This window comes from Suncus etruscus, chromosome 10 (genome assembly GCF_024139225.1).
Source record: "Suncus etruscus isolate mSunEtr1 chromosome 10, mSunEtr1.pri.cur, whole genome shotgun sequence".
NCBI lineage: Eukaryota > Metazoa > Chordata > Mammalia > Eulipotyphla > Soricidae > Suncus > Suncus etruscus.
Window position 1 is genome coordinate 52,256,315 of NC_064857.1, and position 22,601 is coordinate 52,278,915.

Below are 22,601 nucleotides of genomic sequence, written 5' to 3' on the forward strand. Positions count from 1 at the left end.
ACACACCCCCGATACTTGTAATGGAGGCAGACCCCAGACTCTAGCAGGTGCCAGTGTCAGGGGCCAGTGGGCGAAGGGAGCCAGATGAGTGTCCAAGGAGGGGCAGGAGCTGCCTTTCATTTCCTGCTTCATGGCCTCGCTTCTCTCTGGTGAGGTTCAGTGAGGACAGGCACTGAATCCCGGAAAGATGACCTTCCCTGCAGGCCACAGCCCCCAACCCCAACCTCCATTCCTACCCTGAAATTCAGCTGCACATGCTGGGCTGTCTCCGTCTGTTTAGCAGAATAGCTAGCCATGGGGCTCTGGAGTGATCTGGTGGGGCTTCCATGCATCTGGGTCTGTGGGGTAAAGGGAACTCTTGCCTGCTACCCTGGGAAGCTCCTCGCCAGCACCTGGGGGAAGGGGCATTTGCAGGGACCATCATCAATGACGTGCCAGCATGCACCCCCCAAGGATTCGAGACCCTCCCAGCTGATATCAGTGCAGCTTCCATGTGTGCCTGGGAGCCAACCTCAGGCCAGCTCCAATTCCAGACGCCTCCAGAAGCCACATCCTGTGGACCTTGCTTGGGCTCTGAGTCTGAGGACAATTCCTTGCTAGTCCACTGTGGGGAGAGGCCCCAGCTCTGTGTCCTTTCCCTTTCATTTCTCACGCACCCAGGCTAGCTCCCTTCTCACTAGAGAGCAGCTTCCTACACGCAGCCCTTTTTGGGGAGACCGGGGTTGCGTCTCTTCATCCCTGCTGGCCTAAAAATGTTGGAAGGGTCATTTCCCAAGGTGCCAAGGTTTCTACTTCTTTGTGCCTCTATTTGAACACTTGACTCTTGCCTTGCGAGACATCCACTGCTTGTGCCTGAGATTCCTGTTCCTGGACCCGTGCGGGATTTCTTTATCTTCTCTTTCCCAGTTTCCAAAGAACACAGCTGGGTGTGGGTAATTGTGTTTGTCCTTTTTTTTTTGGGGGGGGGGGGGACACAGCTGGCAGTGCTAGGTGTTGCCCCTGGCTCTGTGCAGGTGCTGCTTTGAGGACCATATGGGATGCCAGGAATAAGATCAGGGTTGACCTGTGCAAGGAAAGCCCCTCTCTGCTATGCCATCGCCCTGGCCCCTTGTGCATTTATCCTGTCTCATGCTTAGGTGTGCCGGTCTGGTGCTGGTGTTCCACATTGACTTTCAGACCCCTCTCCATTTCTTTCTTTCTCCCTTTTCCCTTGTTCTGCTCCATTTTCTTCTTTCTCCTCTCTTCTAGTCTGAAGATGCCACAGCCCCAAAATTCATCTCTGCGCTTTGGGGTTTTCCATTCTGTTCATTCTCATACTCATGGCTCCTTTCTCACTCTGAGCTGGCATGAGTCATTCTCTCTCTTGCCCCATCTCAGATTCTGATGTGGTCGTTTGCTCTTTCCTCGCAGTGCCATCTCTCCATCATCTTGCCGGCTCCCCCGTCCATCTGTGCTCTTCCCTTCCTGGGCTAGGGCTGGCCTACAAAGAAACTCCTAGATGGGCCTGATGCTGTGGCCACACTCAGACTGGTTCTGCCCTGCCCTGAGTATCTGCCCCAGATTAGCCACATCCAGCTAGGTTGCCCACAGCTCAGGGCAGACCAGATGCTCAGGCCTGGATACTGCAATACAGGACAGTTCACAGGGCCTGAGAACTTGGTCTTGCAGACATGCAGACCTGGCCGCAGAGGGTCAGCTCATGCCAGGTCGCCCACCCTGTGGCTGGACTCTCCTGGAGCCTGGAGTCAAGCAGTTGCAGTTTCCAAGGGTGAAGCTGCCAGGCTCTCACTGAAGGGCACGGGCTGCAGGCGCTGGCAGGCGCGCCATCTAGTGGCTGTGAGCGGGAGGGTATGGGTCTGTGCCCACAGGAGAGAGGGAAGGGGCCACTGGGAGCAGGGTGCTTGGGCACGGCTCAGTGTGGGCACCAAGGCACATCAGTGACGGGGAGAGACCCCTGTGTGCTCGCCGAGGGGAGGGGGTTCAGGGCTAGTCAGTCATGATGTGTTCCTGGCACAGAGGCCCAGCTTGTGTGTGTGTGGGGGGGGGCAGCACCTGGCCAGGAAGAGCTGACCCTTGGAATCTGGTGGTCTTGAGGTCTCTATCCGACCCTCCTTCTCGTCTGTCATTATTTCTTTTTTTTTTGTTTTGTTTTTTTGGGTTACACCCGGCGGTGCTCAGGGGTTACTCCTGGCTGTCTGCTCAGAAATAGCTCCTGGCAGGCACGGGGGACCATATGGGACACCGGGATTCGAACCAACCACCTTTGGTCCTGGATCGGCTGCTTGCAAGGCAAACGCCGCTGTGCTATCTCTCCGGGCCCATGTCATTATTTCTGTTTCCTGCCATGTCTTGCTCTCACTTCCTAATATGTCTCAGTTCTCTATCATCTCAGCCCTTTCTCTATTGCCTATTTCTCTCCTCCACCTTCCCTGCTGCCTGTCTGTGTTGTTTGTCTGTCTGTCCTCAGCCACTTGTTCTCCATCTCCCCTTTTCCTCCCTGTCTGCATGCCCATGATTCTTTCTGCCTGTCTGAAGATACAGATCTCTACCTGTGCCTGTCATTTCTCAGGTGTCATTGCCTGTGCCCTGTCCCTGTGTGTCTGTGCCTGTGTCCCTCTGTCCCTGTGTCCCTTCAACTTGTCTCTGTGCCTACATCCTTCGTCCTCCCACAACCCCGAGTCTCAGCTCATGGCCGCTCTCCCCCCAGGATGCCCAGTGATGCTGCTGTACAAGGCGGACATGCAGAGCCCTTATGAGGAGACTAGTCTAGCGGAGCTGGTGGCAGCACCTGCTGCTGGCAGGAGGGCGTGAACTTCAGTCACAACACAACCCTCAGGAAGCATGTCGAAGAAAGGCCGTGCTGGCAAGGGCGAGAAGCCCGACATGGAGACGGACCCGGTGCAGATGGCCAACGAGGAGCTGCGGGCCAGGCTCACCAGCATCCAGATCGAGTTCCAGCAGGAGAAGAGCAAGGTGGGCCACGGTGCTGGCCGGGCCAGGGATGGGGGTTGGGGTCCTCGACTGAGTCTGCCTGTCCCCTGCTCACTTGCTTAGTGCAGGTGTAACATTGAGGGGCTTTCTGTGGAGGGCCTTGGCTCCTGCCCTGGCCACCATGCCTGGGCTCAGCTATGGGCTTGATAGCAGGTGTGACTGGGGCCTGGCCGTGGAGCAGCTCTCCGGTTCTCCTAGACTAGGGGCCAGGGAGAGTCGGTGCCAGGGCCTTGGATAGAGCCTTGGCCATGATGCTACTCCCACAGTGCACACAAGGTCTGCGGGGCATGCAGGGTGCACCTTGAATAAGCAGTTTCCCGCTGACTGACAGCAAATTGAACCCCCCTGGGGGAGTTCTCACTGGCTGGTGTGAGTGGCACAGAGACCCCTTCCCTCCAGCCATGGGGACACTCTGTGTTACCAGCTCTGCCCACAGCTGGGCCCATGGATGTGCTGAGAGCTGGGGGCAGTCTGCTGAGTACCTACAACCAGGCAGGCAGTACCTGGCCCTGGGCAAGAGTGGAGGCAGCCCCAGGGCACAGACACTTGGCCCTTGGCATGCGCGTCTGGGACCTGAGGGAGAAGCTTTCGTGGTACAGTGGTGGAGGGCGTGAGTGTTGGTTCAGATTCCTGGTGACGTGGCTATGCCCCTTGGTCACTCAAGCCTGTGCTTGCCCCCTCCACCAACCACCCTCGTGGCCCACCGCAGCAAGGGCAGGGCCCACCATCTCCCTAGATTCCAGGGCTTCCATATTATCCGAAAGCAAATGCCCAGCCAGCATTCTTGCGGAATATGGGCCCGGAGCCTCACTTGCGAGGAAGGGCTGGATCAGGCTCTTGACACTGGGCACAAATCCCAAGTCACTGTGAGTGCATGCCAGGGCACAGCAGCCTGACTTCCCCAGAAGCCTTGTGCCAGGCCAGGCTTCTTGAGGCCCTTGGGCAGCACAGCCCCCAGGCAGGTGCCTCCGTGGCTGAGGCCGGGAGATGCCAATGTATGTGTGTGCCGCAGGTGGGGAAGCTGCGCGAGCGGCTGCAGGAGGCCAAGCTGGAGCGCGAGCAGGAGCAGCGGCGCCACACGGCCTTCCTGTCGGAGCTGCGTGCCAAGCTGCACGAGGAGAAGACGAGAGAGCTGCAGGCTCTGCGTGAGGCCCTCATCCGGCAGCATGAGGCCGAGGCGGCCCGGGCGGCCAAGATTAAGGAGGGCGAGCTGCAGCGGCTGCAGGCCACGCTGGCCGGGCTGCGGGACGGCGCAGCCGACAAGGTCAAGACGGCGCTGCTGGCCGAGGCACGCGATGAGGCACGCCGGGCCTTCGACGGCGAGCGCCTGAGGCTGCAGCAGGAGATCCTGGAACTCAAGGCGGCACGCCGGCAGGCCGAAGAGGCGCTGGGACACTGCATGCAGGCCGACAAGGCCAAGGCGGCCGACCTGCGCGCCGCCTACCAGGCACACCAGGACGAGGTGCACCGCATCAAGCGCGAGTGTGAGCGCGACATCCGCAGGCTGGTGTGTACCGTCCTCCCCCCACAACCCACACGGGACTTCAGGCACCCGCAATCCTCCTCCCCAGAGCGCGTGGCTCAGTGCGCCCTCTAAAATGCACCCTCGCACCCTCTCCTGCGTGCAAGCATTCTTGCACTCCCACCTGAGTGTACCCTCACACCCTCTCCTGAGCACATGCCTTTGTGCACATACCCTTGCTGGTGCCCCTCTGTTGGAGAAGGTGGAGTCTGAGCTGGCTGGCTGACAGGACACTCCATGGGACCCAGTACAGCATGCTGTGGGCTCAGGACAGAGCCAGGGCCATGCCATGGAGCACTCAGGACTGCAGATGGGAAGTCCCCTAAGAAATTATCAGCCCCCAGCACTCCCCGCTGCCCCCCCATTCATTTTCCAGGCTCTACCCAGTGGTGGGCTGAGCTTTTGCTTGTGGGGGACTCTCTGCCCTGAGTCCCAGCCCCACCTAGGCTCCTACTGCATTGACACCCATATGTTGGTCCCTGCTAGCCTGACTCTCCACCCGCTTGCCCGGGCACCAGTGAGGCCCCGGGGTCCTGCGCCTACGGGACTGGCTGCTTCTCTCTCTCCTCGTTTCAGATGGATGAGATCAAAGGGAAGGACCGTGTGATCCTGGCCTTGGAGAAGGAGCTGGGTGTGCAGACGGGCCAGACCCAGAAGCTGCAGCTTCAGAAAGAGGCCTTAGATGAGCAGCTGGTCCAGGTCAAGGAGGCCGAGCGGCACCACAGCAGCCCCAAGAGAGAGCTCCCGCCTGGCATAGGGGACATGGCTGAGCTCATGGGCGCCCCGGTGAGGGTCATTCAGGCTGGCCTTCCGCTCGCCCTCCTGCCTGCCTGCCTCCCTCCGGTTGGCCTGCCCCTCTTCCTGCCCTAAGTTTGGACAGTGGGGTAGCATGTTAAGAGCAAGTGGAACCAGGATAGGTTTATTCCTTTGTCCATCCAGTCACTTATTCCGAGGGGGTGTGTGTCCGTCCATGCGGTCATTCATTCCGAGGGGGTGTGTGTCCATCCACGAGGTCATTCATTTTGAGAACGCGGCTACTCGTCCTTCGGGTGCACGTGTTCATCCACACAGTGACTCATTCTGAGGCTGCGGATGTTGATCTGTGTGGTCACTCATCCTGAGGATTGCACTTGACTTTGGGGAACCCTGTCACGTGACCCGTGTGCCCCCGAAGGTTGCTCTCGCCTTCTGTGCTCGCTGCATTTTCAGAAACTCCTGGGGTTCTGGGGGGCCCAGAACCTGTTCGAGATGCACCTGCCCCCGGGGGCTCCATTCCAGGATCAGCACATGGATGAGCGCGACGCTCGGCGATTCCAGCTGAAGATAGCGGAGCTGAACTCGGTGATCCGGAAGCTGGAGGACAGGAACACCCTGCTGGCTGATGAGAGGAATGAGCTGGTGAGTGGGTCCTGCACTGGGCTGCGGTGTCCCAGAGATGGCAGGGTTGTGGCCCTGTGTGGGACCAGAAATGGGTGGCCTTGACCTGCAGCAGGAACCAGAAGTGGATGCTGAGCCCTGCCTCTTTTATTGTTTTTCCTGGTTTAAAAATACTCGCTCATATGCTCTCCTCGGGCATCTGTTGCATCCTTGGTTGAGGCAATTTATCTGGAGATAAAGTCGGAGAAGCTCATTGGCAAGTGTAGTGAGGATATTAGCAGAGCTGGGTCACAGTGGCTGAAACCAACCCCAGATTCCAAGGGTCCAGAGCTTCCAGGGGCCTACACAGTAATGGCCAGCTGTCATGAGGAAGGATTTTATGGAAGTGTCAGGAATTTGATTCACAAGAAATCAAATGACAGAATCAGATCATGGAACCAACATGGGGCATGACTGGGGCTGGGCTGGAGTAAGAGCAAAATGGGGAGGCACTTGCTTTGCATGCAGCTAACCAGGGGTCCATCTCCAGCATCCTATATGGCAGGGATCTCAAACTTGTGGCCCTCGGGCCCTTTGCGGCCCTCCATACAACATTTTGTGGCCCTGCCCTAGAGGAAATTTTTGTTTTAGTTGTTTGGGTCACACCCCCAATGTTCAAGGCTTACTACTGACTTTGCACTCAAGGATCACCCCGACTTTGTCTCCTGCGACCCCCAGGTAAATTGAGTTTGAGACCCCTGCATATGGTAACCCATGTATCACCAGGAATGATTCCTGAGTGCAGAGCCAGAAGTAAACCCTGAGCACCACCAGGTGTGACCCAAACCCACTGCCCCAAACAAGCTCCAAAAAATGCATGGCTGCCTTTCTGGGCTTCTTGATCCATTTCCAGTGGTAGGATTTTTGGAGAACTTCTGTTGCTTTGCTGCTCAGTTTATTGTCCTTTGCATGAAAGTTTACAGGGCGCTGATTTTTAAAAGGTTGAACCTTAACTTCTGGCTACAAATGTGAACTCGCTGGGAGAGATAATGGTTTCTTGCATAGGCTTCGATTTTCTGAGTAAACAGCTAAACCCAATTTTACAGAGCAATGTCCTAGCAGTGCCTTGCAATATTTCTGCCTGCAATATTTCTGAATTTCATTAGGAAAATCAGTATTCCTACATAATCGCTGAAGCGTGTTGTCTCAGAGGACCACTATTGTGTTTCCTCTTCACCATCCCCACAGTACCCAAATCAGTCCCATTTCTGCTCATATTTTTTTTTTTTTGGTTTTTTGGTTTTTGGGCCACACCTGGCGGTGCTCAGGGGTTACTCCTGGCTGTCTGCTCAGAAATAGCTCCTGGCAGGCACGGGGGACCATATGGGACACCGGGATTCGAACCAACCACCTTTGGTCCTGGATCGGCTGCTTGCAAGGCAAACACCGCTGTGCTATCTCTCCGGGCCCTCTGCTCATATATTTAAGGGCCTCATTTCACAGAGCCTCTGTTCAGAACAGGCATCAAATCACATGTTTCTATTCTTCACTTCAGTGTTTAGCAGCAAGAAATAAAAACAAGGGCCCGGAGAGATAGCACACAGCCAGGAGTAACCCCTGAGCACCGCCGGGTGTGGCCCAAAAACCAAAAAAAAAAAAAAAAAGAAATAAAAACAAGGGGGTTGAAGCCATAGCACAGTGGTAGGGTATTTGCCTTGCACTTGGCTGACCCAGAACTGACCCAGGTTTGAGTCCCGGCATCCCATATGGTCCCCTGTGACTGCCAGGAGCAATTTCTGAGTGCAGAGCCAGGAGTAACCTCTGAGTACCACCAATTGTGGCCCCAAAACCAAAAAATTTTTTTTAATAAGAAAGGCCCTTGGGGGTGTGAGGGATAGCACAGGATAGCACAAAAGCTTTTTACAATTTTATGAAAGAGTTTGCCTAATACAATCCCAGCAACCCCAGGAATATTTCCAGGGGAAACGAGACAGCATGTTTGGCCGGTGGCATTGGGAAGCTGTTAGGAATGAGGTCACAGTGTGGTCCTGTGCTTGGGCAGTTTAGTGGAGCCAGTGCCACTTTCCCTGAGTGCTGTCTCTCTAGCTTCCTCACTAACTTTATTCCTGGTTCTGCTCCCCACATGCACGAAGCTCCCCCATCTTTCTAAGATTTACCTGACCCCACTCTGCCCTAGTGTGGGCGTCTGGCCCATGCCCTGCCACGTTTGGGGACTGTCCTAGACTCCTCGCACCAGAGCTCCCTCCTAGACCCTCTCACAAGGACTTTTCTCTGGAGCTTCTTCCCTGAAGCAGGACGTAGGGCTTCAGGCACATTTGGGGGCTGCATCTGCCCTTTCTCAGTGGGCCTTTGGGTTTACTTGTTCCTTCCAGTGACTCTCCTACAGTTTGTGCTTTACTTTGGCCTGCAAAATGAGGGGGGCCCTTCTGGTGTGGGGGTGGTGAGGTTCAATAGGAGAGATTGGCAGGCAGGTCTTTCCAGTCTGGACCTGTAGAGAGATCTTGGGGGTGTTGGGGTGACTGGCCAGAAGGTCCGCGAGCCAGCTTCTCGTTGTCTCTCAGTTTGTGAGGGGGACAATACCTCTGTCCAATAATTGCCCAGAGAGGGAAACTGAGGCCACATCTCTCGGGGTTGGGCCGAGAGACCGAGTGTGGTGTGAAGTATGGTGTGAAGGCATAACATGGGCATCTCCCATCCTCATGTTCCTTAACCTGGCTCTATGCCCTCTTCTCTGTTTCCTGGCTTGAAAACATCTAACAGTCAGAGCAATGGATTGTTCTAGAAGGCGCATGTGACCCCAAGCCTCCAGCTCCTCAACCTTCAGGGTCTGTTGGGTAGACATTCTGGGCCTAGCACGTGCATGTCTATGCCCCTGCCCAGACCCTGGCAAGGAGGAGGTGTTCCTTGGGGGGACTCTCCACATCTGAGGAGAGAGCAGAGGCACAAGGAGCCTGAGGTGTATGTGTATGTATGTGTGTGTGTGTTTGTGTGTGTGTGTGTGTGTGTGTGTGTGTGTGTGTGTGTGTGCTGTGATGTGTGGGTTCGGCCTGGGGCTTCATGCACCTCAGCCCAAGGGAAAAGGGACCTGTGATGGACTGGCTCCACAGCCGTGGTGTCTGTCTGTCCCCGTGCGAGCAAAGCTGAGACACAGGGGCACCGGACAGGCTCCCACGCGGCCTCTGGCTGGTCCCTGCCCTGCAGCTGAAACGCTCGAGGGAGACCGAGGTGCAGTTGAAGCCGCTGGTGGAGAAGAACAAGCGGATGAACAAAAAGAACGAGGACTTGCTGCAGAGCATCCAGAGGATGGAGGAGAAGATCAAGAACCTCACGCGTGACAACGTGGAGATGGTGAGACCGCTGATCACCCTGATTCCGGGAGTGCATTGGGTCCTGTCTAAGGGGCTCTGGTTCCTGGCTAGAGGGGACTCTGTTGGCCCAGGATAGAGCAGAGCAGGGCCACCATGGGCTGTGGCCAGGGTGCAGGGTGCGGTACTGGGGTGCAGGTACTGGGGTGGGGTGATGGAGGTGTAAATGAGTGTGGGTGTAATTGTGCTCAGGGTTACAGGGTGTGGCTGTGAGTTGTAATTGTGCTCAGGGTGTGAGGAAAGCATGTCTTCCTCATCATCAGCCCCCACCCCCGGCTTTCCAGGCTACATTGGGGCATCAGCTCCCTGTCCCAGGGCCACTCAGCCCTTCCCTCAGCAGGGGCTCTAGCCGGGGGGGGGGGGGGGGGCGTTGCCTAGTTGGGTGCTGGTGCACAGTCACCCAGGCCTGCAGTGTGGGGGTCAGGGGCCCCTCTCAGCTCCCTGCCCCATCTTCCTGCCCTGTGCCCTCCCTCGTGCCCGTGCGAGTGGTGACCCCATCCTGGTCTGGCCCAGAAAGAGAAGCTGTCTGCTCAGGCGTCGATGAAGCGCCACGCATCCCTGACCGACCTGAGCCTGACACGCGACGAGCAAGAGATCGAGTTTCTGCGGTTGCAGGTGCTGGAGCAGCAGCACCTCATTGATGACCTCTCACTGGTGAGAGCCCCACAGGGCTGGGGGCCTGGGGTCCCCCATTGGGTCCCAAGGATGTGACCCTTCAGTCAGGCCAGGTGGAAAGGATGCACTTGACCTGGATCTGTTTCCATGGCGACGCTGCCGTCTCATCCCAGGGGCTTCCCAGGGTTTCAGAGCCTCCTCTTGGCCCTGGAGCCTGCCAGGGCCTTATGCCATGGTCGCCATGGCTGGAATGAGCAGGTGGAGTCAGGTCAGAACTGGAGGCCCTACTGAGATTGGGGTAGTGTCCAAGGGTCCGGGTACTTCAGGCCCTTCCTGAAGAGGTGGGTGAGTGTGGGGTATATCCTGGGGTCCTTCCAGAGAGTCCCACAGTCTCCCTAGAAAGGGGTACTTGGGCATCTGCAGAGTGAACTACAGGCCCTGTGAGCTCCATGGTCATGAGGGAAAGATGGGTCCAGGGAGGGTGTCTCTGTGGTTAGCAGGTGGGCGAAGTTCCAGGAAAGGCTTTGAGCTCAGGTTCCTGCTAGTCCTTTCTCTTCTTTTCCTTCTCTCTCTCCCTCCCTCCCTCCTTCCTTGCTTGCTTTCTTCCTTACTACTTTCTCTCCTCTCTCTTCCCTCCTTTTCATCCCTCTCTCCTTTCCTTCCTTCCTTCCTTCCTTCCTTCCTTCCTTCCTTCCTTCCTTCCTTCCTTCCTTCCTTCCTTCCTTCCTTCCTTCCTTCCTCCCTTCCTCCGTTCTTCCCTCCCTCCCTCCCTCCCTCCTTCCCTTCCTTCCTTCCTTCCTTCCTTCCTTCCTTCCTTCCTTCCTTCCTTCCTTCCTTCCTTCCTTCCTTCCTTCCTTCCTTCCTTCCTTCCTTCCTTCCTCCCTTCCTCTGTTCTTCCCTCCCTCCCTCCCTCCCTCCCTCCCTCCCTCCCTCCCTCCCTCCTTCCTTCCTTCCTTCCTCCCACCCACTCACAGTCCATCCATATTTCTCTTCCTCCTTGTATCTTCCAGCCCACTTCCATCCTGCTTCTCCATCCTCCCCTTCATCCCGCCCCCCAAACCCAGGCCTTCTCATCCCTTCCTTCTGTTCCATGGAGAAGTGTGTTGGGGTGGGTGGGGGCAGGTGGCTCAGGACCACTTTGCTGTCTCTTCCCTTCCAGGATCGGGAGCGACTGCTGCGTTCCAGGAGACTTCGGGGGAAAGGCCTGAAGCCCCCCAAGGTGAGACTGGGCAGGCTGATGGCTGGGGCTGGTCAGGGGTGAGGTGCGGGTTTGCACTGTTCCCAGAAGGGTCCAGCTGGACCCACTGTGAGTCCACCTCACAGGTGCTGGCCCTGGGACGAAGGGTCCCAACCAACCTGCCCTGTCACCCTCTTCTCAGAAGGCAAATTGTGCAATGCCCCTGGTGGAGCTTCTCCCTTCAGAGAACACAGAAAGTGCCTCTTCCCCTGACAGTGGGCCCCTAACCTGTGCTGCTCTAGGCTCCATCCCCCACCCTGTACTTCACTTTGGAGAGCACTGAGGAAGGAGAAGTATGATCCTAATGATCTGGGGGAAACAGGGGAGGCCACTGGGGCCTGCAGGCAGACGTACCCCAAATGCACACTCTCCCCAAACAGGGCTCCGCTGAGCCCCAGGAACATCCTGGTCTGTTCTGGAGGGTGCGGTTTGGGAGAGGCGGTGCCTTGTGTGGCCAAGAAAGCTGAAATGGGCCCCTCAGATGCCTGCAGGGACTCAGTGGTCAGTAAAGGCAGGCAAAGAAAGGGGATGGGGTGGCATGGGGGGGCACTTAGCAGGCCTGGTCTGGTGCCACCACAACAAAGACTAAAGAAGTAAGTCAAAGGAGTTTCCTAGTGGGCAGAGCCCTGGGCAGGGCTGGGCTCAGGATCAGTGGGGGCCTGGCTTCTGGGCACAAAGTGGGTCCTTGTACCCCAGAACTGGTTCTTTCTAGAGAGAGAACCTCTCCTCCCCTGCCTCCCCTTTCCTCCCTGTCTTTCCCCTCAATTCTTGTCTCCTCCCTCTCCCCTTCCACCTCCTCCTTCCCCTCCCCTGCACTCACTCTCCTCTTCTCTCCCTTCCTCTGTCCTCTCCTTTCTCCTCCCTTCCCTGCCCTCCTCCCTCCTTACCCCCTTTCTCTTCTCCTCTCCCCTTTCCTTCCTAACCTTCGTTTCCTCTCCCCTCTTCATCCCGCTCCTAGTTCTTCACCTCCTCTCTATGATGGGAGAGCAGCCTGTAGTTCATTAGGATCTGACTCACATCCCAGCCTGGCTCCTGGACTGGCCCAAGGGCTCTTCTCTGAACTGGCTCGAATGATGGCAGCCTTGGGGGCCCAGAAGGGCAGCAGAACATGTTTGTCTCCTTCCTGGTGTCAGGAGACCAAGACTGGGGCAGCAGATTTGGTTCTGTGGAGTGGAGATGTCGTCTGGGTTTGGCTGCTTCTGTCCGTAGACATTTGCTTCCTCTTTGTGTTGTCCTTGGCCTTTTAGAGTGACTTTAGCATCTGACCAAGTGCCGAGAGGTCTCCCTTCTTAGTGCAAACTGGCCATGGGCCCCACTGATGGTTTCCATCTAGGGAAGGTCACCGGGATGCTGACCCCTGGCACTAGGCTTCTTGCAGGGCCATTGCCACTAACTGCCAGCCGTGGGGCTGGGGCCAGTGAAACACACCAAGGAAGGTTTCCAAGTCCACACTCTGGCTTGTGAGTCTGGCTCGTGCTGGAAGTTGGGACCTGGTGTGCTCTGGCCTCCAGCAGCCCCGCCTGCCTCCCAGTTGCTAGTGCTGCTCCCTTGGGCGCCCTGCAGTTATCCTGGGACCCAGCACTGAGCTGATGTTGGCAACAGGGTGCCACGGGAATCTTGGGGCCCAACAAGAGAGCCCCAGAGAATCAACCAGCAAGGAAGCCGCCCTCAGTGACGAACACGGCCCTGGAAACAAGCTCCCGGACATTAGAGGCAGCATTGTAGCTGCATTCCGGTCCCTCTTAAGGCAGGGGTGCCTGCCTTCCAGAGGCAGGAAGCCGGGAAACAGAAGCCCTGGGGAGTCAGAAAAGGAGGCATGTGGGTAGGAGTTAATGCCTCCTGGAGTACCTAGGACCCAGGACATGCCGGTCACCCGGCACGAGACTTCTGGCTGACCCACAGTAGGGTGCCAGGCTGTGCTCATGGAATATATCCTGTTCGTGCTCTATTTCTCCTTCTTCCTCTGCCTCTGCGCACTGGTGTGCCTGTACTTTTCAGGCTGCCAGGAGATGACCTACAAGCATGAAGGTAAGTGCCGGTTGCTGTGTCCCTAGTGGCTCAGGCACGGGGCAGAGGGGCGGCAGGGGACAAGGAGCCCAGTCTGAATGACATCCATCCGGCAGGGTGTGCGGCTGTATGCAGAGATGGCTCTGCGCAAAGAAGCACAGTACAAGGATGGGGCACTGTGCCTGGGCCTATCGCAAGTCTGTCCACCCAGGCTTCGCTTTCCTTGTGTCTGGTTGAGCCGGGCCTCTGGGCAGAGGGAGTGGCTATCTCTGGGACAACACATCTGGGGTTTCAGAAGGGATGATCACTGTGGAGCCAAGCACCCCCAGAATGGCCCTTCCATGCAAATCGCACAGCTCCGTCAAAGGGGATGTTTCCCTGAGGTGTGGTCTGAACGGCTTTCCTCCCTGCACTCTGGCCAGCTGCCAGCCACCTGCCTTGCAGCAAACAGACTGGTCCCTTGAGCCCAGCAATTAGCGCTGTTTATGGGGGTGGGCGGTGCTCCAGACACTGCCTGGAAAGTGAGGAGCAGTGAGGGCCTGAAGGGGTCCCTGAGTGGCACCACCAGTATCCTCGCAGGATGGCTGTGTGAGTCTGGGGTCCCTGACTTCTGGTAGGTGTCTCACCTGGAGGGGAGTTCTGAGTGTCTGGTTGTCTCTAGGTCTGTGTGGAGAAGCAAGCCCAAGACCCAAGGCTCTCACCTCTATGCCAGTCAGACTATCTTGGGGGGGTAGCACACCTGAAGGACATGTGGAGGACAGAGGGACCCGCAGGACAGGGGCTTAATTGGGTCCTTGGACCCTGAGCTGACTGAACAGCTAGTTTGATCCTCCCTTATGCCCTGCTCCCCCCTGAAGAACCAATATTCCTGTCCTCCTGGGTTTTTTTTGTTCCTTAGTGGGGCCAGTAGTTACCACCAGCCACATCAGTTTCCCATCAGGTCTGGTGAGAATGTAGAGGCTGAAGGTGGCGATCCTCAAGTTCTTGACTTTGGGGTCAGTCAGGGCCCCCTTCTGATGCACATGCATTGGAGCAGAGGCAGAAAGGCATCCGACTTTGGAGGGGCAGATTCTGGGTACAATGTGGGCAGGCTGCTGGGAGAGGCAGAAAGGCAGAGAGGTGGGATGGGGCCTGGTCAAAGACAGGGTGGGCTTTTTGGTGATTGGTGGGATGAGGCATGGCCACAGACTAGGGAGGCGTGGCGACAGATGGGATGGAGCGTGGTCAGTGCAGGATGGACATGACCATGGTAGGTGGGTGCGGCTCCAGGTAGAGGGGCGGGCTGAGGTGAGAGGAGGGGATTTGGAGAAATTCAAGTGTCTAAAGCCATGCATGTCAGTTCTGGGGTTGTTGATGCCTACAGCCCCCATAGGTGGCTCCCAATGCCAGGAACCTGGCCTGTATTTGGCCATGTATCTGGCCACCCCTGGCACAGCCCACAGAGGGACTGACCCAGAGAGGGAGCTGAGCTAAGAGCAGGCTGAATGATTGAATGAATGAGTAAATGAGGGAACAGACAGAGCTGCAGCGCCCCAGGGTGGCAGACAGGTGGGTACAGCGCACCACAGATGCACCTGCTAGTGTATCTGCCTCAGGGATGCATGAGGCTAAGTGGGATGGCTTTATCTCTGTCAGAGGAAGATGGGGAAGGGTCTGATGGCAGGTGCCTGAATTTCCTCCAGAGGTATTTGTGGTCTTAAGTCATGTACAGCCTTGGCCCCGGCTAATCTCAGTGCTGTGCTGCTGGCCTAAGCCCGAGCATCTCCACATTGGCCTGTTGTTTTCTTTTTTGTTTATATTTGGGCCACACCTGGCAGTGCTCAGGGGTTACTCCTGGCTCTGTGCTCAGTGATCATTACAGGTGGTGCTTTGGGAATAGTACGGGATACTGGAGATCAAACCTGGGTTGGCCACCTGGAAGGCAAATGCCCTCTCCACTGTGCTGTCACTCCAGCCCCAACCAATAGAGTCCTCCTTACCAGTTTTGTACCTTTTTTCAATGGAAAGCGAAAAGTTACACAGCAGTTATCTCTTAGGGGACATGGGTCCAACATGGCCTCTTGCTTACCCACGGGGTGAGAGCCCTGGGCATGCCTGCCCCTGCCCCCTCATGAGACCCCCCTTTCCTAGTACAAAGAGTCTATGTGGATTGTCTCCATCTCCCTCCCCTTAGCGCAGACAACAGGCTGCATGTTGGATGCCACTGAGCCCTCTCATGCCAGACACAGTGCCTACCTCTCCTCGCGGTGCCCAGATGAGGTGGGGGCACCTGTCCCCTTCCATCGAAAGGCGGCTATACCAGTGGGGCTGAGTGACTTGCAACAAATCTGGAGCTCAGGGCTCCAATGCTATGTACAAGCCGCTTCTCTGCTGTCTCTACAACACCCCAGGGGGTCCCCAGGAGCCTGGGATCTCCATTGGCACAAGAGCTGGGAGGGGGCTCAATACGCCTGACCTGCCCCACTCTCCCTGCTTTTTACAGAAGCATGTTGTGGAGACATTTTTTGGATTTGACGAGGAGTCAGTGGATTCGGAGACCTTGTCAGAGACCTCGTGCACAACTGACAGGACGGATCGCGCCCCGATCACCCCCGAGGAGGACGTGGATGATGTGAGCTTTCTGCATGTAGAGCCTGCTCTGAGTGCCACACACGTGGTCCAGGAAACCTGGCATCCTCCTAGGCCAGGCAACATCACAGATGGGGTGACTGCCCTCAGCAGTAGTTCTAGCTCTCCTTTATGCGCCCACGACTGCATCCATGGACACTGCACATGCACACATACATGTCATGGAACACACAGATAAATGGCAAGCTGCACACATCCATGTGAACATGCACATCATGTGTTTACAGAATCTGCTGGCAGTCAGGACTTTGCCCTGGATCTGCTTCCTCTCTCTCCCTGTGGGAGAAGCCAGACTACACTGAGAAGGGGAAAATGAGTCAGAGCCGCTGGTTCCGGCCCATCCCCTCCCCCGCTGCCCTGGGGTCACCGCCCACCCAGCTGTTGCTTCTGCCCCCAGCAGTGCCCTAGATGCAGCATCGCTGTCACAGGGGGAGTCTGGGACGGGCAGTTCTGGATGCAGGAGGAGGGGACAACCACTTCTTCCCTTGGGAGGCCACTCTGGGCGTGGGGTTCTGGCCTCATGTGCCCTTTTGGTGGGGCCTTGGGGGTCTGCGTGCTCCAGGCTCCCAGGTCTTTCTGAGCAATGAGCTGGTCCCAATGGTGTTGTCAGAGCTGGGCATGGCCCAGTCTCCATAGCCAGCCATGGTGTTCCCTCTGTCCTGTCCCATTGTCCCTCTGTCCTTCCCCATCCCTCTGTCACCCCCTCCACGGTGCCACTGTCCTTCCCCACCCATCTGTTCCCCCACTGCCCACCTGTCTGTCTCCTCTGTCCAGGCCCCCAGCAGGGAAGAGGCGGACCTGCGCTTTTGCCAGCTGACCCGGGAGTACCAGGCACTGCAGCGGGCATATGCCCTCCTGCAGGAGCAGGTCGGCGGCACACTAGATGCCGAGAGGGAGGCCCGGGTGAGTGGCTGTTCCCCATGCCCCCCAAGGAGGCCTGTGAAGCTGGGGGTATTGGAATGGCCCTCCTTTCTCCTTCTGGAGAGCCCCTGAATGTCCGGGCACCTCCATTGTCAGATGCAAGACCCACATCCCCCTGCCCGGGCACCTTACCATCCACTCTCCCACGTCTTCCATCTCCGCAGGCCCGGGAGCAGCTGCAGGCTGACCTGCTGAGGTGTCAGGCCAAGATTGAGGACTTGGAGAAGCTTCTGATGGAGAAAGGGCAGGTGAGTGGACATGAGAGTGGCCCCTGGGCCCTGTGTGTCTGTCTATGGTGGGGGGGTATGGCCAAGCCGGGCCCGCAAACAGGACATCTGAGGCCATGCCAACATGGGTGGCAGGATGGTGTGCCTGCAGCAGATGAGCCGATGCCCTGCCCATCCCTCCAGTAGGCAGGCGCTACCCCTGTACGGTCATGGGCCCTTTAGTGCCCACCCAGAGCATGGGGGCATTTACTTTGCTCTGGCACAGTCTCTCAGCCCTATCTCGATTCTGGCTTGAGCTAGATAGCACGATCATGGTTGGGGCACTGGGACCTGGAGATAGGGGGTGACAAGGGAAGGACATTTAAGAGGCTCCATGCAGGATTCTAGAAGCAGACTCGGAGATGTGCGGCGACAGGTGGGTGCTGACCCCTGTACCTCGGTTGTATGGCCTTGGGCCTCCACTTTCTCCTCCAGATGAACCTGGAGCCTGTGTAATGTTCACATTTGTGTGCATGTGTTTGGGTGTGTGTCTGCACACATGTGTATTGTATGTATGTTGTGGGGGCCCACACATTTGTTGCAGACATGCACATGTTTGCCAGTGTGCATATCTGTGCATGTGTGTACATGTGGGGGGCTTTACTGCCCTAGGCCTGGGTCCAGATGAGACTCTTTTATCCCCTCCCTTGCCTCTTCCAGGCAACTCTCACCAATTACAGCCTGCCTGACCCAGCCTCTGAGGTGCTCTCTCCCATGATGCCAAGACTGGTGGGCAGGCAGGTCCTTGATGCCTGCTGCTAGGGCAGCCAGTGTGGCACAGGGCCCAGGCCACCCCTTCAGCAAGGGCTCCCTAACCTGTGCCCTGTGCTCAGCTCAGTACTGGATGTACTTGGGGGTGTTTCGGGGACAGTAGTTTTACCCACAGTCCAGAGCAGAGGTGTCAGGGCAGAGCCGACAGTGGGTTTCCTGGTGCCCCTGAGTGGATGCCAGCTAGTGGTCACATCTGTCCTCCCTATGACACACTACTGGCCACTGGAGCCCAGACATCCTATGCCCGGGGGTCACCCTGAGCCATTACACACGGGACACAGTCTGCACCCCTCTGTTCTCACCCAGGCCCTCGTCTCATGCATGGCAGTACATATGTGGCAGCCACAGTTTGGGAGATGAAAACACGGGCCCAGGGCAAAGCAAGGGAGGGAGGCAGTTCATGCGAGCTCCTGCCTTTCCTGAGCACAGCTTGAGCTAAGCTCCTGTGGGCCAGAGCAGGGCTGGGCAGGGCTGGGTGTGCCAGTGTGTGGAGGGCCAAGAGGAGGGTGTGTGGATGGGAGCCCGTCTCCTCTGAGGTCCAAGGTGGAACAGGGCATGGGGAGGTCATCTGGCCGCTGCCCTGTCCTGGATGGTGACTGTCAGCCACCACAAGGGTGAGTCCAACTAGACTTCTCCTTAGGACTCAAAATGGGTGGAAGAAAAGCAGCTGCTCATCAGAACAAACCAAGACTTGCTGGAAAAGGTATGAAACTGCTTGTCCCGCTAGAAGGCCTACCCACCCATGGGACTCACCACCCCACAGCACCCGTGTGGCCTAGCCATGCCCCCAGGCTCCTGCGTGACCTAGACACCCACCCTGCCCTCAGGATTGTGTGTGACCTACACACACGCCCCACTCCCATGTCCCACATGACCTGGGTACCTGCCCCTCAGCATCACAAGGCCCAGAAAGGCGGGCTTGCAGAGACCGTCAGCTCCTGGTCTCACCAAGAGTCTCCAGGTAGCACAGGGCCACCTCCCTGCAGGGAACACATGGGTCTCTCAGTGGGCAGCAGTTGGTGCCTGGACCCTAACCTTGTGTGGGCAAAACTCCTCTGGGTATTCTGCTCTGCTCCTGGAACTTTTTGGAGCTGCCTCGGGGAGCCCGTGGGGGAAGGTATATGGTCCTGACTTTGGCTCCTTTTCTGGGACCCCCAGAATGGGCTTTTGTTTCTTTTCTGATGTCTCAGAAGGTGTCCCAAACCCTGAGGCAGTCTCTGCCCAGCACCTGCATCCTGCTTCTGCTGTGGGGTGGGCTCCTGCTCAGATGTAGCTTTCAGGAACATTCCAGAATGTTGAAGTGGCTGGGCCTGGCAATGAGAGCACTTGTGGCTTTGCGGTTACCTATCAGAAGCCCGTGACAACCTGTCTGCCACCTCTGGTGATACGTAGGGACAGAAACTTGCCCTGTGAACTGGGCTTGTCTCCAAAGGGACGCCAATGGGCCCTGGACTTCTTTCCACCTTGCCTTGCCCTGTGCCTTGGTTTCCCCACCCTTTTAGTGTGCTGACCTTCAGGTATTAATTTCTGCTCTAGATCTATAGGCTGGAACTGGAAGAGAACCAGCTCAAGAACGAAATGCAAGATGCCAAGGATCAGAACGAGCTGTTAGAGTTCAGAGTGCTAGAGCTGGAAGTAAGAGACTCTCTCTGTTGTAAACTCTCAAACGGAGCAGACATTCTCTTTGAGCCCAAACTGAAATTCATGTAACACTCCCGAGGTTTGCAAGCATGTGTAAAGGGGGCGTTGTTAGAGATGTTTTCTTCCTTCCTTGCTCCTTCCTTCTCTCCTTCCTCACTTCCTTACTTCATTCTTTCCTTCTTCCCTCCTTCCTCCTTCCCTTCTTTCCTTTCTTCCTTACTCCTTCCCTTCTTTCCTCCCTCCTTCCTTCTTTCCTTCCTCCTTTCCTTCCTTCCATGCTTTCTTCCTTCTTTCCCTTCCTTCCTTCTTTCCTTCCTTCCTTCTTTCCTTCCTTCCATTTCCTCTTCCTTCCTTCTTTCCCTCCTTCCTTTTTCAAATCTGTATGTTCAGAATAATAATTTCACTGCCTTAATCTGTTCTGGAGAGAATGCTCATTGGTCTTTGGACGTGTACCAGAGCTAATATATTTATTGCCTACAGCTTGTTTTGCACTTAATAAAATAATTTGTTTTTGCAATATTTTGCCTTTTTGATTTGTGTTCATTTCCATAACTACTTCTTTCCTGCATGCATAGTTACTTGGGCCGCCCTCAGCAGCCCAGCAGGAGCTCAGCCCAGCTCCCTACACGCCTTTTTATCCAACTTTGCATGCTATGAAGCCCAGTTTTAAAAAAAGCAGGGCCGGGTTCCAAGGCTGACCTAGAGATACTTTACTGCTAATTTGGCCCCATTTTCTATTGGCACAGGTAAACCCCCAGGTAAGTAGAGACAGGGTCAAAGGTGGGGAAAGAACCCGTTGTGTGACCCCCAAATCTTTTCTCAGCTGGTGTTTGACCAGGCATTCCAGTAGCTCAGGACTAGGCAACTCGCACTGTCACACAGCCATCCCCCATGGGAGGACGATGGGTGAAGCCTAGAAGCCATGCCCAAACCTTCGGCGACTCTTACCAATGCAGAGTTGGATCCAGCCCGAGGATGCTGCTTAGTAACCTTGCCCCAGTGGCTTTCTGTATTGCTTTGCTACCATGTTCCTCCATAACCTGTTTTTGTTGTGGTTGTTGGTTTATTTTCATTTTTAAATCATCTGCATTTTATTCAGTTCTTTTTAGTTTAGCAAGGTCATTTTAGTTTTTGTTTTCTTTTTAAAGCGATACTTAGAAAAGTGTGAGAGGCAAGAAAGAACGGAGATGTGTCTAAGAGTGAAAGCAGGCAGCAAAGTAAAGAGAAACAGGCGAGAATCGTGTTCCAGAGAGAATGTGGGCTTGAAGAGTGGCCTGGGGTCCGAGGCATCTCAAACACCCAGGCGGGGACCGGCTGACCTCTGTGCCCCTGGTGAACACTATGCCCGAGGGGACCACTGGGAACAGAAGCCCTCAAGCCACCGGGGTTCTTTTCTGACTGCCTTAGCCCCCCCCCCCATTCACGGCTAAACTCATCCTTCTGTCTCGCCCTTGGTCGTGTAGATGGGACCAGGCCTGCTCATCTCAGATACCAGCCTGGAGTGGAACTGAGACTTCCCAGGCTGAGCCTGGAATTCCACGGCCCTGGGAAGCACCGGGCCAGTGAGGAACTTTCCCAGCTCTGCAGCCATGCCTTCCCCAATGCTCTCCGTCAGCTTTGCCCATTGGGCTGGAATTTTCTTGGTGTCTTTGTCCTCCTTTGGCCCTCAGAAGTCAGTTTTCCACCTTATTCCTGTAGACGCAGTGCAGATAGAAAGAGAGTGCAGGCCTGACCCCTGGGCCGAAACCCTACCTGCCTCAGTCCCTCCTCTAGGGCTCCTCAGGACATGCTTCTCAGCCCAGGAGGGCCCAGAGGAAGGTGAAACAGCTGACTCAGACCTGCAGCTGCCAACGGGCCAGAAGGCCCGGCCTGGCCTGGCCTCACTCTACCTGCCCGGCCTGCTCTAGGCTCAGAATGGTTCTGATAGCATATAGGTGGCATGGGGGACTTTGACTCTGGGGGCTCTGCATCAGGCTAGGGCCTGCTCCTGCCCCAAACACCGCTCTTGGGGGGCCGAGGGTCTGCCAGACATGGAAGGATGGACTCAGAGGCATCTTGGGGTCTCACATAAGTAGACACATGTACATATTCGTACCCCATACTCATACACCCCCAAGTCATACCCCCACACTCACACACATACTAATATGTGTACACACATATTACTAATACACACCCCATACTCACACACTCACTCCATCCCCTACTCACACATGTTCCCCTGTTTTCACATTCCCTGACAATAACACACAGCCATGAATGCTCATACACACACACCCCAAGCTCTTACTTGCATATTCATACACTCACATATATATGCTCCTACACATGGACCCACACACATGCACTCAAATGCATATATATAGATATATATATATGTTCACACAGACACAGCGCACTCACACATGCTCACCTACACTCACACATACACATATGAACACAGACACAACCACCTGCAGCACACAACCCTGCACAGTCATGCCCACACCCTCACACACAACAGATTCTGACTCCCCTGCTGGGCCCTGAACAGGCCCTGCTGTTGGCCCCGGCAGTGTGCCTGCACTAAGAGCTACCAGGACCACCACCCTGTGGGGCAGTTCAGGGACATGTGTGTGTGCCGGCACAGGCTGAGACCCTTGTCCCAGCTGGGGACACTGCCACAGGCTGTTGTAACCCTTCCTTTCTAGTGGCTCGGTCAGATGCCAGGACTGGGCTGCGTCTGCACCCTGGAGAACCTGTGGGAGGACAGACGGGGCCCACAGGGCATGGTTGGAGCTTGTGTCTGAACCCCGTCTTTTCCCCAGGAGAGAGAGAGAAGGTCGCCCGCCTTTAACCTACACCTTGGCACCTTCCCTGAGAACAGCAGTGCGCTCCAGCTCTTCTGCCACCACGAAGGAGTGAAGGTAGCGCGGTGGGGGCGGCCCGGTGCCGGGAGGAAGGAGAACACCAGCTGCCCATCCCCCACTTGGTTGGTCAAACCAACGCCATCTTGCTTTGGTTTGCTTCGTTGGTTTTGGCGTGGGCCACACCCAGCGATGCTCGGAGCTGACTCCTGGCTTTGTGCTCAGGACTCACATCTGGCAGGACTCGGAGGACCCAGTGGGGTCTGAGGTGGGATCAGGGCCAGGCAGCCAGTCACCTTTCCCAATGCACCATCTCTCGGACTGTCGAGCAGATGTAAAATCCCCCCAGCTGGCCACCTCCAGGGAACCTGATTCTCGTCTCTAGTGAGACCCACGCAACAGTACTCACATCCA

The 22,601-nt window shown here is 56.3% G+C and overlaps 1 protein-coding gene across 1 annotated transcript in view; it reads left to right on the forward strand.

The window, feature by feature from the left end:
* Positions 1-22,601, forward strand: part of JAKMIP1 (janus kinase and microtubule interacting protein 1) — a 67,506-nt gene that overhangs the window by 35,840 nt on the left and 9,065 nt on the right. Inside the window, exons 2-14 of the mRNA XM_049782544.1 lie at positions 2,708-2,973; positions 4,004-4,498; positions 5,090-5,305; positions 5,723-5,911; positions 9,092-9,238; positions 9,769-9,909; positions 11,030-11,089; positions 15,597-15,725; positions 16,517-16,645; positions 16,828-16,911; positions 18,341-18,403; positions 19,237-19,335; positions 22,149-22,247. Coding sequence (XP_049638501.1) covers positions 2,842-2,973; positions 4,004-4,498; positions 5,090-5,305; positions 5,723-5,911; positions 9,092-9,238; positions 9,769-9,909; positions 11,030-11,089; positions 15,597-15,725; positions 16,517-16,645; positions 16,828-16,911; positions 18,341-18,403; positions 19,237-19,335; positions 22,149-22,247 — 1,983 coding nt within the window. The 5' untranslated portion in view covers positions 2,708-2,841. The remainder of the gene's footprint in view (positions 1-2,707; positions 2,974-4,003; positions 4,499-5,089; positions 5,306-5,722; positions 5,912-9,091; positions 9,239-9,768; positions 9,910-11,029; positions 11,090-15,596; positions 15,726-16,516; positions 16,646-16,827; positions 16,912-18,340; positions 18,404-19,236; positions 19,336-22,148; positions 22,248-22,601) is intronic.